This window comes from Acinonyx jubatus, chromosome A1, assembly GCF_027475565.1.
Source record: "Acinonyx jubatus isolate Ajub_Pintada_27869175 chromosome A1, VMU_Ajub_asm_v1.0, whole genome shotgun sequence".
Classification (NCBI taxonomy): Eukaryota; Metazoa; Chordata; class Mammalia; order Carnivora; family Felidae; genus Acinonyx; species Acinonyx jubatus.
The window spans coordinates 86,219,612-86,238,448 of NC_069380.1; the positions used below are offsets into that span (position 1 = coordinate 86,219,612).

Sequence of the window (18,837 nt, forward strand, 5' to 3'; positions counted from 1 at the left end):
TCATGACCTAAGCCAAAATCAACAGACACTTAACCAACTGAACCACTCAGGCACACTGGCAAGGGTTAGTTTAAAAGAATGACCTACCACAATCTCATGTTCTAGGAGTTTGCTAGAATCATCCACCTTTGAAGAAATTAACAGATGAAAATGTCCAAAAAGGGACAGAGATGAAAGAACAGCCAGTAAAAGTTTACAGAAAATATTAATAGAGAAAGGGTGACGTTCTAAAATCAAATATCACCTTTCTCTACCTCTTTTAGGTGGTGTTCTAACTGATGTGTTGTTCCTTGTAGATTCAGGTGGGCGCTGGATAGACATGCTAATGGCACTGTCCCAGATGGCTTCATTCTCTTGGGCTTCTCGGATAACCCTAGGCTAGAAATGACCCTATTTATGGCGGTTTCTGTCTTTTACACAGCCACACTAGTGGGCAACACCACCATCATACTCCTGTCTCACCTGGACCCCCACCTCCACACCCCCATGTACTTCTTCCTCACCCACCTCTCCATCCTGGACCTCTGCTTTACCACCAGCTGCATCCCACAGATGCTCGTGAATTTCTGGAGTTCGGACAAGACCATCAGCTATTTGGGGTGTGCAGTCCAGCTCTACATCTTCCTGGGACTCGGAGCTTCAGAATGTGTTCTGCTGCTGATCATGGCCTTCGACCGCTATGTGGCAGTGTGCCGGCCCCTGCACTATGCAGTAATCATGCACCCACCCCTGTGTCACAAGTTGGCTTTCCTGGTCTGGGCAAGTGGGGTTTTTGGCACATTGGTGCAGTCTCCCACTACCATGAAACTCTCCTTTTGCCATCACCACCAGGTTGACGACTTTGTCTGTGAGGTCCCTGCACTGATCCGCCTGGCTTGTGGAGACACACATGTCAATGAGCTTCAGATCTCAGTGATTGGTGCCATCTTCCTGCTGGGGCCCCTCCTGCTCATCCTTGTCTCCTATGGCCGTATCACCCAGGCAGTGCTGGCCATCCAGTCCCAGAATGGAAGGATTAAGGCCTTCCATACCTGCTCCTCCCACCTGGCTGTTGTTTTTCTCTTCTACTGCAGTGTCACCGCTGTCTATATCCAACCCCGGAGTCATTTTTCCCAGAAGGGAGGGAAATTTCTAACTCTCTTCTACACTGTGGTGACCCCCACTCTCAACCCCCTCATCTATACTTTAAGGAAAAAGGACATGAAGCGAGCTTTCAGGAGACTCCTAGGGAAAAACAGAATGTCCAGTGAAGAGTGAGGAGGGGCTCAGACTCAAGGGGAAGTCAGCTTTTGTCCAGTTCATTTGCTGATTTGCATGCATGAGGACTCTCAATCATCAACTCTAAAGAAGAGAGGGGCCAATTGCGTGCTTTGTACAGACAGTGGACTAATGAAAAGTAAACGTGATGCAGCTGGCAATGTTATTCTAAAACTTAAATGTAGGAGAAACATTGCTCTGAGTCAAGCTACCATCAGGAAGTAGACACCATTTTCATTATTATAAAAAGGCATGGGGTACTGGGTGGCTCAGTCAGTTAAGCATCTGACTTCAGCTCACGTCATAACCTCGTGGGTTCAAGCCCTGAGTTGGGATCTGTGCTGACAGCTCAGAGCTTGGAGCCTGCTTCAGATTCTGTGTCTCCCTCTCTCTCTGCTCCTCTCTGTCTCTCTCTCTCTCAAAAATAAATAAACTTAAAAATGTTTAATAAAAATAAATAAAAAATAAAAATAAAAAAAGAGCATTTGCTACAAGGAATTATTAGCTAGATAGATATTAAAGGAGACAAAGTGCACAAAGGAGCAGCCTCTAGCACTAGGAGAACACAAGGAAAGAACAGGAATGTTTTAAACTGATGGCCTAGAGAAGAGACCCCTGGGAGCATAAATTTTCTGACCTCCTACTTGTGACTCAGGAGTATTGCTAGCTGGGCTGATGTCACTGAGGAAATGCTGGTTTTGCTCACCACCCAGTGGAGAATGCTGATTCAACCACTTTTACCTAATCTACTGCAGATTAAACGAACAAGAAAGACACCAAAGAAGCAAAGAGGAAAGAGTGAGTCTCCTTCCCAACATTGGCCTGCAGCCCACCTGCCTGTATCACCCCATATGCATGAGGCCTAAAAAGAAATGAGCAAGCGAAACAAACATATGACATGCACACTCCCAGCACCAGCCTCACAATGAGGCTGAGTGATTCAAGTGTGGGTTAGAGTTGTAAGACTCTGGCATCTCACAATTCTTAACTCCACAAGAGGAATCCAGAATACAAATCTAATCAAGAGGAAGGCACAGCTGTGGTCATTTTATGGATTATGGTCAGTATAATTCCCACACATCACTTTTTGTGAAGTAAGGACTCCATGTCTGACCAGAATAATGACAAGAAGCAAGTACATGACTTCTCATTCATGAGGTACCCTAAAGAAAACAATAACATCAAAATTGTTACAATCTTATGACTAAATGCATCTTCACTCTGCCTGGTACATTGGCTTTAATTTATGTTTTTATCAATTCAAATACTTTAATTCTCTCATTTAAACATCCAAGAATTTCTGTCTAAACCTATTTGATTCTAAAATTAAGAGTAAATTAACAACCTACCTGTCATTTCACCCTATTTCCTTTTGTACTTTAAAACCACTATCACCAGTACAGCCACAATCAATTAAAATAATATGAAAATAGTGGTGCCTGGGTGACTCAATTGGTTAAGCGTCCAACTCTTGATTTCGGCTCAAGTAATGATCTCATGGTTGGTGAGTTCGAGCCCCCTGTCAGGGGTCCACTGTGAATGTGGAGCCTACATAGGATTCACTCTCTCCCTCTCTCTCTGCCCCTCCCCACTCTTGCTCACTCACCCACACAGGTGCGCTCTCTCTCTCTCTCTCAAAATAAATACAAATACTTTAAATAATAATAATTATATAAAAATAGGCTATGGAATATGTAAAATAGAATCAAATATGGAATGTGTACAGAAAATTTCCCTTAGTGGATGCTAATTGCACTGATTTTTTCTGCCAAGAGTAGGGATCATGGAAGTTAATAACCTGATATTAAAGGAAAAAAGAAATCCTTCATTTGACTTCATTGTTTCTCAATTCTTCTTTATCTTAGGAATGGTACATTTATAACAGCATTTGAAATATGTTTAGTCAAGTAAAGAAGCTACTTGTTGAAAAATGTGCTTTGAGATTAATATCTAATTTTTCACATGGATTTGGTAGAGTATAATTGTCCAAAAATTGCATAAAGATTGCATTCTTGAAATTGAGACAATTGTGGGGCACCTGAGTGGCTCAGTCAATTAGGCATCTGGCTTCAGCTCAGGTCATGATCTCACAGTCTGTGAGTTCAAGCCCTGTGTCAGGCTCTGTGCTGACAGGCCAGAGCCTGGAGCCTGCTTCAGATTCTGTGCCTCCCTCTCTCTCTGCCCCTCCCCTGCTCATGCTCTGTCTCTCTCTGTCTCAGAAAAAAATAAAAACATTAAAAAATTAAAAAAATAAATTGAGGCAATTGCCTCAGTATTATAAATGTTAGTTGGGTACAACACATTGATTTTCATTATATAGCTGTAAGATGTAGGCATGTTCTGCATATCCATTTAAAGCAGAGTTTGTGTTTAAAAGATGTCTTTGTGCCCTCTAAACACATGTGTGATGCTAGATTTTTCATATGACTTCCTTAGAAAAATTGATAAGAATTGTTCCCAAGTGCCCAGACAAGCTAAGATAGCAATCAGAATTGTATGAGTAGGTCTGAATTTGTCTTTGTGGAAGACTTAATCTAAAAATAGATTGGGAAAAGTTTCCTTATTTCTTAACCATAACACTGTATTTTTGTTGAGATCATCATTGAATAATGTAAGAATTAAACTATTAATTTGTTCAGTGACACTAAAGTTGAGTAGCCATTGTGTGTGGGTTCTTCCTATTGTTTACAAAGTCTTTATGTCTTTAATCTGTTTGGTGAACTCCTGGTCATCTTTCAAGTTCCAGGTTAAGTGGCACTTCCATGAAGTGTTCTCTCTGCCAGGCAGAGTTGGCTGCTCTTCCCCACTGGCCCCATTACTGCTCTGCATTATCTGTTCTGGATACAGATATCTGTTATAGCCATATCACAATGGATTATGAATGTTTGTATATCTTTTCTCCCTTTTCCCCAGCAGATAGTGAGTTTTTAATGGGCAGAAAGAATGCCTTACTTATTTCTTTAATATCAACTTCTTAAATAGGACTGAGTTTATTATAATGGGTTCTTTAGTTGGGAAAGTAAACAAACATAATTGCCTATATCTGCCTTTAGTTCATTTGTAATAACCTCTGCTGTTGGGCTTGGATTCAACTTAAATGATGTAAATAAAGCCAGTGTGTCTGTCAATTTTATATGGATGTGCTAGGTATAATAAAAAGACTGATTAAATATCCACCAAGTTAAATTAAACGTTGGTATACTCTCTACTGCACCAATAAGTTAATGTAAAAGGATTTTATTATGCTGTATTCTGAAAAGGCAATATAATGAATCCTGTTTTATTAATATCCAAATATGTTATATACCTTAATATAACCATTGATTGGTTTTGAGAGGTTTTATATGATGGACAGGATAGAGAAGGAATCAGATTGAAAAGAGATTTTAATCTTCTGTACTTTTCCCTGTGATTTTGCAAACGTACATTCCATATATATGCCTATAACTCTATAACTTTAAAATAACTCTATACCTTTATTAAAACTTCAATATCTCCACTTATATTCAGAGTGGTAACAACATAAAATTGAAAGATATAAAGTTGTGAAAGATAGAAAGTCATGTTTTAATAAAGAAACTAAATTGCTCCTTCAAAGAGCCTATAAAACTGAAAAGCATTCATTATACATGTAATAAAAACTTACAAGTCCCATTTTATTAAAACTACACTCTGTTTTCTGAAGGGAATGGATCATTTAGAGGTAAACCAGTGACATTTTATATCTAGCAACATTCTTTATGTGAGATAAGACATCTCCTGAAATGAAGTTGGTGGTTTTAACATGATCCCTAATGGAAATCCATTCATGTTAAAAGATTAGAATTTCTATTTTAGCAGTTTGAAGCTTCTGATGATACTTTACCTCAATCAGGTTAATCACAATAGTAAATTACTTACTTCTCTAAGTTCCTTCAAGAAACAGAACAATCATGAAAGATAAAGCTTATGCTTCTACTAATTGGTATGTTACATCATTCTAACATTCCGTAAACTTCTTACTGTAGTCAAATTATATTATTGCAGGATAATAACTTTCTAGTGATTACTATTAACTTTTTTCCCCTTTCAGATACAGTAATATTTTTAGTGTGTTAAAGGAAAATCATTTCCTTTTAGTCTTTAATTGCTTTCAGTGTGTTTAAATATCTTGTACACATTGGGTTTATTTTAAATGAAACATTGTATTTTGAGATAATTGTAGATGCATATGCAGCTGTAAGAATTAATAAAGGTAGCTCATAGACCTTTTACCCACTGCCCCCAGTGGTAAAAACTTGCAAAACTGTATTGCAATATAACAACAAGCATACTGACATTGATACCCACAGGATACAGAGTATTTCCAATCCCACAAGGATCCTTCATGTTGCCCTTCACAGCCACACCTGCTTCTCTCACAGCGCCATCACACCCTCTTAAATCTTGGCATGAACCCACCTATTCTGTGTTTCTACATTTTGGTCAATTCGAGAAGTTTATATGAATGGAATTATGTAGAGAGGAACATTTCAAGATTGGCACTTCCCATTCAGGATAAATCTCTGGAAATTCATCCAGGCTGTTGTGCGTATCAATAGTTTTTTTTTTCTCCCTTTTATTGCCAAATAGTTATTCCAGTGTATTGATGTACTGGTTCATCGACTCCTTCACCCACTGAAAGTTTCTGAGCTGTCTCCAGTTTGGGTCTACAGGAATAAAGCTCCTATGAACATTTATGAACAGGCTTTTGTGTGATCATTAGAATTGTGTTTCTCTGGGATAAATGTCTAAGAGTGCAATTTCTGAGTCATACAGTAAATATCTAATTTTGTAAAAAACTGACACAAGCTTTCCAGGACAGGAATACAGTTTACCATTCCCAACAACATATGAGCATTCTAGTTTCTCTGCATCCTTGCAAGCACTTGGTATTGTCACTATTTTTTTTTTCAATTTTACCCATTCTGGTAGATGTTTAATGATGTCTCACTTTGATTTTACTTATTTCTCTAATGGCTATCAATGATGAACACTTTTCATCTTTCATCAGTGTATCTTCCTCAATGTATCTTGTTTGCCTGTTTTCTAGCTGTTTTCTGTTGTTGAATTTGAGATTTCCTAAATATTCTACACATAAGTTTGTTTTGTCAGACACATAGCTTGGAAATACTGCCCCCCCCTCAAAATCTGTAGCTTGTTTTTCTCATAATTTTAACAAAGTTACAGAGCAAACATTTTAAATGTTGAATTCTTATTTGCCAATTTCTTCCCTTTATGGGTCATGCATTTTGTGTCATCCCTAAAACCTCACCATGCCATAGGTCCAGGCTGTAGAAACTTTCTCCTATGTTGTTTTTTAAAGTTTTATAGTTTTTTCATTTTACATAAAGCCCATGGTACATTTTTTTAAAGTTTTTATTATTTTTAAGTAATCTCTACACCCAACATGGGACTCGAGTTGATAATCCTGAGATTAAGACTCACATGCTACACCAAGTGAGCCAACCAGACACTGGTTTTTCAGTTAATTTTTACACAAAATGTAAGGTTGGGCCAAGGTTTGTTTGTTTATTTGGCTTGTGGATATCCAACTGCTGCAGCACCACTCATTGAAAAGAGATTCTTCAGCTCCATGTCTGGGATAGAGGAATTAAAAACAAACAAGCAAAGAGACACAAACCTAGCGCCTTCACCACAGTGTCATTCCCTGTGTCCTGAGGTCCCCATCTGGTCTCTTCTCTCTACTTTCAAAGTCTTCTTAATATATGTTCCACATGCAGTGTGATGGGTTTAAGTTGGAAAATTAGATCCATCTTCAAACAAGTGTCATTCCACAGGATTTTTTGAAGTAATGTTAATATAAATAAAGAAATCAACAAAAGCATAATCTGCTAATGCAGTCCCCTCTGTCCAGGAGGAAAATAAAACTACTTATTTGCCTGAGTACTGTGCAGTAGAAAATTGAAAGAAAACTAAATCTGAGGATTAAAAGGCAAAAACTGAAACAGAACATGCAGTTTTTGGAGAAAAATGTTGATGAAGTTACTTAGCTTCAAAGATAAAAAAGCAGAATCTAAAGGTATCCAGTCAGAAAAGCAATAGAGAAGAATCAGAATAGGCTTCAATCTCAGCATAAAGGGGTGTGGTTTCTACACAGACCTGAGTTTCAAAGTGCCATCAAACCAGACTGTCACTGTACAAACCACAGGGAAATGTCACAGGCAAAAAGAACCATAAAGAAACTTTATACTGCATTTATTTACTGGCCTTGAATTTTGTCATTATTTTGTAACTATATACAGGATGGATGATAGATAGATAGATAGATAGATAGATAATAGACACATGATATGTAGATAGGTAGATAGATGATAGATACATAGATGATATAGATAGATGATAGATAAAAAATTTGATGATAGATAATAGATGATAAATAGAGAGATGGGTAGATAGATAATTGACAGATGATAAATGTATAGAAAGATACATAGATACATAGATGATAGATGATAGAGAGAGATGATAGCTAGATAAAGTAAATACATAATGATGTCAATGTGCTTAGGAACCAAGATTTTATATCTAAAATAAAATAAAGATATAAAGCCAAGGAAGTTCACAAAGGAACACAAAGAGCCAAAGTAATATTGAAGAAGAAAACCAAAGTGGAAGTCATCACAATCCCAGACTTTAGCCTCTACTACAAAGCTGTAATCAAGACAGCATGGTATTGGCACAAAAACAGATACATAGACCAATGGAATAGAATAGAAACCCCAGAACTAGACCCACAAAAGGATGGCCAACTAATATTTGACAAAGCAGGAAAGAATATCCAATTTACTCTGGAAAAAAGACAGTCTCTTTAACAAATGGTGCTGGGAGAACTGGACAGCAACATGCAGAAGAATGAACCTGGACCACTTTCTTCCACCATACACAAAAATAAAAATGGATGAAAGACCTAAATGTGAGACAGGAAACTGCCAAAACCCTAGAGGAGAAAGCAGGAAAAAATCTCTCTGACCTCAGCCACAGCAATTTCTTACTTGACACATCTCCAAAGGCAAGGGAATTAAAAGCAAAAATGAACTATTGGAACCTCATCAAGATAAAAAGCTGCTGCATTGCAAAGGAAACAGTCAACAAACCTAAAAGGCAACCGACGGAATGGCAAAAGATATTTGCAAATGACATATCAGACAAAGGGCTAGTATCCAAAATCTATAAAGAACTCACCGAACTCCACACCCGAAAAATAAATAATCCAGTGAAGAAATGGGCAGAAGACATGAATAGACACTTCTCTGAAGACATCCAGATGGCCAACAGGCACATGAAAAGATGCTCAATGTCACTCCTCATCAGGGAAATACAAATCAAAACCTCAACACCTCACACTAGTCAGAGTGGCTAAAATGAACAAATCAGGAAACCAGCAATGCTGGCAAGGATGTGGAGAAACGTGAATCCTCTTGCACTGTTGGTGGGAATGCAAACTGGGGCAGCCGCTCTGGAAATCAGTGCGGAGGTTCCTCAAAAAATTAAAAATAGATCTACCCTATGACCCAGCAATAGCAGTGCTAGGAATTTACCCAAGGGATACAGGAGTGCTGATGCATAAGGGCACTTGTACCCCAATGTTTATAGTAGCACTTTCAACAATAGCCAAATTATGGAAAAAGCCTACATGTCCATCAACTGATGAATGGATAAAGAAGACGTGGTTTGTATATACAATGGAATACTACTTGGCAATGGGAAATAATGAAATCTGGCCTTTTGCAGCAACGTGGATGGAACTGGAGTGTATTATGCTAAGTGAAATAAGTCAGTCAGAGGAAGACAGATATCATGTGTTTTCACTCATATGAGTAGCTTGAGAAACTTAACAGAACACCATGGGGGAAGGGAAGGGGAAAAAAAGTTACAGGGAGGGAGTGAGGCAAACCCTAAGAGACTCTTAAATACAGAGAACAAACTGAGGGTTGATGGGGAGTGGGGGAAGAAGGGAAAATGAGTGATGGGCATTGAGGAAGGCACCTGTTGGGATGAGCACTTGGTGTTGTACATAAGCTATGAACCACAGGAATCTATCCCAAAAATCAGAGGCACACTTTACACACTTTATGTTAGCCAATTTGATACTAAATTACATTAAATGATAATAATAAAATAAATAAATAATGCCAAAGAAGTTAAGAACACTTTCGTCTTATTTTGAAACAGTAAATGTCACTATGAAATACTGACTTGTTTATTAATAATAATAAACCCAGTAGTAGTCTAGGACCCAGAGTCCCAATTGTAACCACTATGCTAAGAAGCCAAGAATTTGTAAAAGAAGCCAAGAATTTTACTGTAAAAGAAGCCAAGAATTATGAATCTTAGATTGATTCCCATTAAACCTTGGAGCATGACAGAGATATTCACAACCACTCCCAGTAGCAAAAACTATGTAATGAACAAACTAAGGAGAAAAATAAGTTGTAAAAGAATGAGAAAGATTCAGAACTGTTATTCGAAAGGGTTACCTTATATAGAAAATAAGCAGATCCACTAGGTGGAGCCACTAGACAAAGTACTGAAACATTAAGACCTCTTAATCCAATTGTTTGGCACTAGATAAACAGTAAATATTTAAACCATACCTTACTTAAATAGCAGTTTATTTATATTTATAAATAGCTATACATATAATTTTCACATTCCAGCAATGACATTACCAAATCAACCTTCTTAGCTGAAGCCAGGAATAGAGGTATGGTATATGGAAAGATCTATGAAAGACCTACTTCTCTGATGGTTTGGATCCCTGTGAATTGCACAGGAGACCAACAACATTTTTGTGAATGTTTTATCCACAGAAACACGACAGCTTGGAAGCTTAAGGCGACAGATACAGAATGAAATGAGGGAACGCTGTCCATGTAAGATTCTACAGGCAGGAAAAGGGCCAACAAAGCTATGTATCTGGAAATATACATTAACCTTCAAGAAAAGGAAAGAATAATCCCAAAGCTGGTTCAGAGTTGGACAAGGCTGCCATGGCCATCAGGCCCAGAAGGTACAGGCCCAGGGGTAGGATTGTGTCTTCCTCAGTTCCAGGGGCCAGACAAGGAGGGCAGAGCATAACCACAGAGGATTATTCTTAAGCCTTGAAATCTAATGAAATGTGTCCTGTCAGGTCACATACTTGCTTGGGACCAATGACTCCTATTTCCCTCCTGATTCTTCTCCCTTGGAATGGGGACATCTATCCTACATCTGCCCCACCACTGTATTTGGGAAGCACATGGTATGATGTCTGATTTTACACATTCAAGGCTGGAAAGGATGTATCTTCCCTCAAATCTCACCCAAATCTGATTTAGATGATATTTACCTGAAATTAGATGCTGGAATGAGTTAGGACTCTAGGGAACATTGAGAGATGGTGAATATATTTTACATGTGAAAAGAACATGAATTTGGGGAGAGGGTAGATTTATGAATTGAATTGTGTTTCCCAGAATTCATATATTGAAACCCTAATGCCTCGCACCTCAGAATATGACCTTATTTGAAAAAGCATAATTGCAGTTGTAATTAAATAAGATGAGGACATACATAGGGTGGACCTCCTTCATTTCCACAAGGATTTCTTCAAAGTCTGGTCACTGGGAAGGGTCCACTGAATGCCAGTGATAGCCTCAATTCTGAGAGTGAATGGTGCCATTTTAACCTGACTATACATTTTGCTGTTATAGGCTATATTCATTTACTAAGGCTGCCACAGACTGTGTAGTTTAAATGATACAAATGTATCACCTCACAGTTGCGGAGGTTAGAAATATGCCAGCAGAGGTGGTTCCTTCAAAGGGCAATGAGGAAAAATCCATTCCATGCCTGTCTCCTAGCTTCTGGTTGTCTCCTGGAAATCCTTGGCATCACACGGCTTGTAGATCTCTGCCTTCACATGGTGTTTTCCCCGTATGCACATCTGTGTCCAAATTCCACTCCTTTATATCAGGTCACGTTAGTTATAAATTAGGACTCATCCTACTCCACTATATTTCTACCTTTACTAATTACATCTGCGATGGCCCTATTTCCAAATAAGGTCACACTCTGAGGTACTGGGGGTTAGGATTTTAACATGTGAATTGGAATGGCCTGGGTGGGGTGAGGCGACACAGTAGGATCCATAGCAAAAGGAAAGTGAATGCCAGGAAAGCCTAATAAATCGGCCCCTACAACTAAATCCAGGGACTCAAACCCACCAAGGTCTTCAGATGTAGGGGTCTTCATCATGGCCCCCACCCAGATGATCAAAGTCAGCTCCACAGGTCATTAGCTTTGTTGTCCTGGCAGATTGAGCCTGGGGCACGTCTGCAAGTGCCCTATGCACTGTCACAGAAGCTGCCAGGATGAAAGGCAGAGACATAAGCAGTCCACTGATGGGACATGCTGTCTGTCACATTGTATCTGTGTGCAGCTGGTGAGCACAATGATGGCTGGAGTAAAACGTGGACCCCAGCCCGGCACAGGAGGGCTTAAGATAGGGCTAAAATTCTAACTTTGCAACAATACTCAAAAATTTTACTTTTTAAAATAATTTAACTTGCCAACCTTTTGTCATTTTAAGTCTATTTCAAGAAACACATTAAGCTTATATCTTACATATTTTGCTCTGTTTTCTTCTAACTGGTTTATACATTTATTTTTCTCCCCAAAGGAAACAATATGCTTTTATTATAACTTCATTCTGTTAGTTTGTTGATCTGTGTCTATATGCTTGCGTGTCATGCAATGCAATTTGTTGTTTTTTATCCAAATTTATTTATTTACATATATATAATATATAGTGTATAATGTGATGTTTTGAAATGAGTATACATTGTGAAATAATTACCACAATCAAGCTACTTAACATGTCCATCATTTCACATAGTCACCCTTTTACATTGTTGTGTATGTTCATGTGTGATGAGAACACTTAAGATCCACCTTCTTAGCAAATTTCAAGAATACAATATGGTATTGTTGACTATAGTCACATTACTGTACATTTAGCTCCACTTTTAAAATGTATCTTTACAGGAAACCATTAAAATCCTAGAGGAGAAAACCGGCAACAACCTCTTTGACTGAGGCCGCAGCAACTTCTTACTTGACATGTCTCTGCAGGAAAAGGAAATAAAAGCAAAATGAACCATTGAGACCTCATCAAGATAAAAAAAAAAATCTGCACAGTGAAGGAACAACCAACAAAACTAAAGTCAGCCTACAGAATGGGAGGAGATATTTGCAAATAACATATCAGATAAAGGGTTAGTATCCAAAATCTATAAAAAACGTACCAAACTCAACACCCCCCCCCAGAAAAACAGAACCTAAAACTAAAACTAAAACAAATAATCTAGTTAAGAAATGAGCACAAGACATGAATAGACATTTTTCCAATGCAGACATCCAGATGGCTAACAGACACATGAAGAGACACTCAACATCACTCATCATCAGGGAAATACAAATCTAAACCACGGTGAAGGGAAGACTGGGTTATTCAGTCAGCTGAGTGATTTCAGGTCAGGTCATGATCCCAGGGTCATGGGGTGAAGACCCACATTGAGCTCCATGGTCAGTGTGGAGCCTATTTGAGATTCTCTCTCTCTCCCTCTGCCTCTCCTCCCCCACTCACTGTCTTAAAAATAATAACAATAAATAATAATAATGATGATGATAGTACTCTCCTTTTTAATAGAACTTCCTCATTTGGAGTTGATCTGGTATTTCCTGATAATTAGATTCTGGGTATGCATTCTCAGCCAGAATTACACACAAGTGACAATATTTCCTTCTCAAGTTATCTCACCCAAAAGCAGACATCCATTTGCACCCATCGATCTTTTTTTTTAGGTGGTCAGGGTACTACCTAGTTCCTGTTCTTTATAAAGTTACTATTCTTCTTTAGCAATTGATTAGCCAACTGAGGAGAGATAACTCTCAGACTACAGAAGTATCCTGCTCTGATTTAAACTTCTCTTTAGATTTTAGTATGCATTGCTGCTTCATACCTGATCCAATCTTTACTAAGATGTTTGAGAATGATTTTTTTTTTTCCAATCGCATGCTGTTGATGTTTACAGATTGATCTTCTATCCAGCAACTTTACTTATTTTTTAGTTCTGCTGGTGTGGAAAGCCTCATGGATATTTCCAAATTAATAGTCCTATTGTGGAATGTGTATTAATTCAGATCTTCCTCTGGGTCATTGAGGGGTAAATTCCTAACTCAGTTTTAAGTTCCTCGTGCCCATTTTTTTTTCCTCTTTCAAGCTTAACTGTGCTTTAATTACATTTTACCCTGTGTGTCAAGACGTCTCTAGCAGGGAGACAGTCTGTAATAGTTCACTTCACCCAGATGCAAAAAACAAAAATCTAGACCAGAGTTACTAAAAAGGGCTGGTCCTAGGCAAAAAAGAAAAAGAAAAAAGTTTCTAACAGAATATAAATCATATACTTCTTTCTTTATTGAGACAGTCTTACCAAGGAAAAAAAAGTCACCTTATCTAAAAAGCATACTTAGGAATGGGATTGATTTACATTCTTGCGTAAGCTCCTTATATCAACAGTCCATAGGCCATAGTTTGAGTAGCAAAGTCTGGATAGTTCATTTGACAGATGAAGCAATGTTTCCATCCTGAACAATTCTGTGTGGTTCAAGAGTTGCCCCATGTGTAGAGAAGCAATTAGTCAATATTTATTAATGATTTAATGCTATGCAAAGAGTGGCAGATGAACTGCTCCTGAGATAAATCCAAGATAAGCTCTTATAATTGAAGGCAAAATGTATTTTCTACACAATACTTCTATTTAGGAGTACAGGCTCCATCTACTCTAATACTGTCCTGTATATGATTTTCAACTTTCTGTCCTACCAGAGCTGAAATTTCAACCATCAGAATGAGAGCAAGGTGATTTTTTTCCCCATGCATTACAACTGAACCATTTGGTAAAGAGATTTTTTAAATGCATAAAGCAATTTAACTTATCTTTAAAGTAGAGAGATTTCTAGGTACCTTTAATTAAGGAAAAGAGAGCATTTAAATCAATAAATACAAAAGGTTTTATATTTTTTGAAATTTCACCAGGTAAAATAAACATGAATTATTTTATTAGAAAATATACCTGTTACAAAAATTTTAAATAAATAAGTTGCTGCCACAAAATTGCAACATAATACACAGTTTACTTTTTCTGTTACCCTCAGTAAAGGGAAATAATGTAAGAGTGATGATATGGGTAAAAGTAAACAGAGCAAAGAGGAGTGAAAAAAGATATGAGGGAAAGGAGATTTAGAGAGAGTAAAAAGAGAAAAAGTGCTTTCTTAAATGAGTTAGTCATATGAGGTCACCAAGAGGAACATCTTCTTCGACTAAGTTTCTACAATGAGAACCACATCATTTGGATGACTTCATTGTCTTGGTGTCTTCAAGCCAGGGGTACAGGAGATGCTCATATTCTCGACACAAAGGCACCATCAGCAAGGTTTCGCTGTCCCACACTGGACCAGAAGAATCATGGAGTGATGGTCTTAACCCTGAATGGAGGAGTGCTCCCTCCCACTTGTCTACACTGGGACAGCAGGGAGCCAAAACGCTGGCATCTGGCGGCCAGCTTCAACTGCTACCAAGAAGGCTCAAAGACAATGGTCAACTCAGGCTTTTCTTCTTGAAGTATTTCTAATGCACATTTTGTATCATAATTGAAATACATTCCACACAACCTGTAAAAAGCAAAAGAGAGCCTTGGGTTCTACTCTTCAAAGAACACTCTCAGAGTTGTTTTGTTTTGTTTTTTTGTTTGTTTGTTTTTGTTTTTGCCTAATAAATCTCATCTCCTTACTTCCCTTAACCTAACACACTTCTAAGGTCTCTGATGCTACACTTCATGCCAAATGTTGTTTCTGTTATATTTTTAACCTTCAAGTTTGGAAATGTTTCAACATATGTAAATTTAGAGAAAATAGTATAAGGGATCCCCATATGCCTATTACCCAGATTTGACAATTAATAACTCATGGCCAATCTTGTTTTATCTATTGCCCCCCTACTCCTCACATCAATGGATATTACAAACACAGCATTTCATACATCTATAAATATTTAACTATGTGACACTAAATGAAGCCTTTTTAAAACACAACCACAATGCCATTTTCACACTGTAAAAAGTTAACAATTGGGTGTCTCAGTGGGTTAAGCACCCAACTCTTGATTTTGGCTCAGGTCAGGATCTCACAGTTCATGAGTTTGAGCCCCGTGTCAGGCTCTGTGTTGACAGTGTGGAGCCTGCTTGGGATTCTCACCCTCTCTCTGCCCCTCCCTGGCTCAAGCTCTCTCTTTCTCTCTCAAAATAAATAAACTTAAAAAAAATTTTTTTTACGTTAACAATAATTTCTTATTATCAACATATGTCCAATCAGTGTTTAAATTTCCTCAACTGACTGATACACTTTTATATTATGTTCATTGAATCATGAGCCATATGAAGCTCACATATTGCAGCCTCTAAAGTGTTCTTTGATACATTCTTCCCCCTTTTTATTTTTGTAAGTTTCCCTTGCAACTTAGCTAAGAAATCATACCATTTGTCCTGCATCATTTCTAACAACCTTGATTTGGTTGTGTTATGAACTCAATGTTTGTATTTCTCCAAAATTCATACACGGAAGCCCTAATTCTCAATGTGATGGTATTTGGAAATAGGGCCGTTGGGATATAATTAGGGTTAGATAAGGTCATGGGGGTGGGCCCTCATGATGGTATCACTGCCTTTATGATAAGAGATGCACACACTCTGTCTCCCTGTCCCTGCCTTGCTCTCTTTCTGCCATATAAGGACACAGGAAGAAGGCAGCCCTCTGTAAGCCTAGAAGAAAGCTCTCACTAGAAGTGGAATTACTGGGCACTGTGACCTTAGATTTTCCGTATTCTAAAACTGTGAGAAATAAATGCCTGTTTGTTTAAGGCAGCCTGAGCTAATGAGATAGGTTGATTGGATCCATGGGCTTTTCAGCCTATTTGAAGCTTGTCCCTTACCTCCAGAGTGTCCTTCTGGGGTGGGTCAGGACTCCAAATACAGTAATGTCCCTGGCTTCATCCTGACATATCCTACACTTTGTCCCTCTATTTATCTTAGCTCTGAGAATGTTGGCTTTCCTTCAGTAAACATGCTCCACTGTGTCTGCATAAGGATGCAATGCTGATCCAAACTTCTGTTTATTCAAACTTGCATTCCAGTTGGTTCTTAGCCTTGAGGTCATGAACAAGAACAGAAGTCCTTGTTATAATATAGAATTTATATTACTTGGTAAGATATAGATAATAAATGAAAAAGAAAATGATATAGCATGTAAGTATTCTGCTGAAATGATATAGCGTGTATGTATGCTGCTGATTAATACTACAGAGGAAAATAAGAAAAAAAAAAGGCAAAAACAAGAAGGATATGCTGATCTGTTCTTTTCATTAGGATGGTCAGAGACAGACACGTAGAAGACCTTTAGGCAGAGAATTTAAGGATACATGGAAATAAGACATGTGGATATCAAAGCGGAGAGAGTTCTAGGCAGAAGAAACAGCACATGAAAAGGTGACAGTATTTTTGCAAAACTGCAAAGATATCAGTGGAGCACAAAGAACAAGAATTAGGAGAAGATGAATTTGCAGGAGCAACAGGAGCCAGATCACATGAGGCCTTACACAATACCATGAGTTTGTGGATCTTGAAATGTGATAGGAAGTCACTAGAGCATGTTGGTAGGAATGATATGATCACTGATTCATTTTTTTAATGTTTGTTTGTTTGTTTAGAGACAGAGAAAGAGAGCAAGCAAGCAAGGGAGGTGCAGAGAGAGGGAGGGAGAGAGAATCCCAAGCAGGTTCCACACTGTCAGCACAGAGCCTGAGGTGGGGCTTGATCCCACAAACCATGAGATCATGACCTGGGCCAAAATCAAGAGTCAGATGCTTAACTGACTGAGCCACCCAGGTGCTCCTGACTCATGTTTTAGTTGCACCCTCCATCTGCCGTGGTAAGAATACTACATGCAGAGGAGCCTGGCAGAATGCCACCAGAACAATCCAGATAAGAGGGGACAATGGCTTGAACCAGGGTACAAGTCATGAAGTTGGCAAGAAGAGATCAACAAGCAGGTATGTTATGAAAGAAGAGCTATTAGGACATGCCAACACGTTGGACATGTGCATAAGAAAAAGGTGTCAAAGGTGACACAGGATTTCTTTTTTAGCCTGAGCAATTCACAATGAGTAAGCGTTGGTGGAGATGGGAAAGAAGCAGGTGTTAGATGGGGTGGGGGGTATAATGCAGGCTTGAATTTGGACATGAAAAGTTTAGGTTTATTAGACAAATGGAAAGTCAGACTAGCGTTTGGACATGGAATTCATGCAGGTATAAATTGGGTGACACAGGACATATACGATAAAGCCAGAAGACTAGATGATGCAAACACAAGATAGAGTTTAGAGAAGAAAAATTAGCTCAATGATTGCATCCTGGGGATGCAGCATGTGCAGGTCAGGTTGATAAAGAGAATCCGCAAAGGAGACTGAGCAGAAACAGCTCATGAAGTAGAAGAAAATCCAGGGTGTTGCCTCTAAAGCAAAGTGAGGGAAATGTCTTCAGTGGAGACTGTGATTGTCCTGACTGACCAAGGTAGGAGACTCACTAGGGAATTCTTACTCAAGAGGTAATGAGTGATATTACTAATAAGGAAACCCAACACAATGCAGATGAACTGACGTCTGTGGAATTTCCAATCTTGCTGATTCTGAAACTCTCTTTCCATTTGGAAGTCTTCAGAAACAAGACCTACAACACCCCACTGCGCAAAGACCTTGGCAATTACAGTGAACCATGGACTCCTCCAGTTCTGCAAAGTCCAGTCCCTTGCATAGCCATGTAATTCTATTTGGCAACTTTCATTGGGGCTTGGGTTTCTTTCAGGAAAATGAATGGAAACTCTTTTCACACTGAACTGAAACTTGATTTTCAAAGTTAATGTCTGCATAAAGTCTGGATGAAGTTAAATATGTGGTTCATGACTCACATGCCTTATGAAAAAAAAAAAAAAAACCTCAGTCTGAGTACAAATGAAGCCCTCCCAGGTTTTGATAACTGGTCAACCTGTCCTTTGTACTCTGAACCCCACCACGTGAATCTCTGAAGAGCACACTTACTTCAGGCGTTTCAGGAGGCAGCCCTGCTGCCTCAGCACCTCACAGAGTAGCATGACCCCCAGATCACCAAGGTCATTGTTGCCTAGGCTCAGGTCCCGCAGGCTCTGGTTGGAGGTCAGAAGTGTGGAAAGGTCCCAGCAACAGTGTGAGGTGAGACTACAGTTGTCCAATCTGCAAGAAACAGGGTGATTTAAAGAAAATGTCCCCTTAGCCATCCCAGCAGGTGCCCCAGATCTCAGCCTGAAATGTTTCAAATGCACAAAAAGCACAGGATTAACAAACTTAGAATAATCCTCTGTGCCTGTGGTTATTCTTCTTTCCTTTTCAGATGATAGTATTTTTTTCCAGTC

The 18,837-nt window shown here is 38.6% G+C and overlaps 2 protein-coding genes across 2 annotated transcripts in view; one reads left to right on the forward strand and one right to left on the reverse strand.

Moving 5' to 3' along the window:
• The first annotated feature begins 348 nt into the window (after positions 1–348).
• LOC106966716 (olfactory receptor 2H2-like) lies at positions 349–1,578 on the forward strand. The gene has a single exon (XM_015062850.3). The coding sequence runs from the start codon at positions 385–387 to the stop codon at positions 1,255–1,257; it is 873 nt and encodes a 290-aa protein (XP_014918336.3). The 5' UTR covers positions 349–384; the 3' UTR covers positions 1,258–1,578.
• Positions 1,579–13,734: 12,156 nt separating this feature from the next.
• Positions 13,735–18,837, reverse strand: part of NLRP3 (NLR family pyrin domain containing 3) — a 51,638-nt gene continuing 46,535 nt past the window's right edge. Inside the window, exons 9-10 of the mRNA XM_015062912.3 lie at positions 18,488–18,658; positions 13,735–15,012 (exon numbers count right to left, since the gene is read on the reverse strand). Coding sequence (XP_014918398.1) covers positions 14,913–15,012; positions 18,488–18,658 — 271 coding nt within the window. The 3' untranslated portion in view covers positions 13,735–14,912. The remainder of the gene's footprint in view (positions 15,013–18,487; positions 18,659–18,837) is intronic.

Bases quoted from the DNA above. Each gene is read 5' to 3' on its own strand.
- LOC106966716 (XM_015062850.3), top strand. From the start codon at position 385: ATGACCCTATTTATGGCGGTTTCTGTCTTTTACACAGCCACACTAGTG.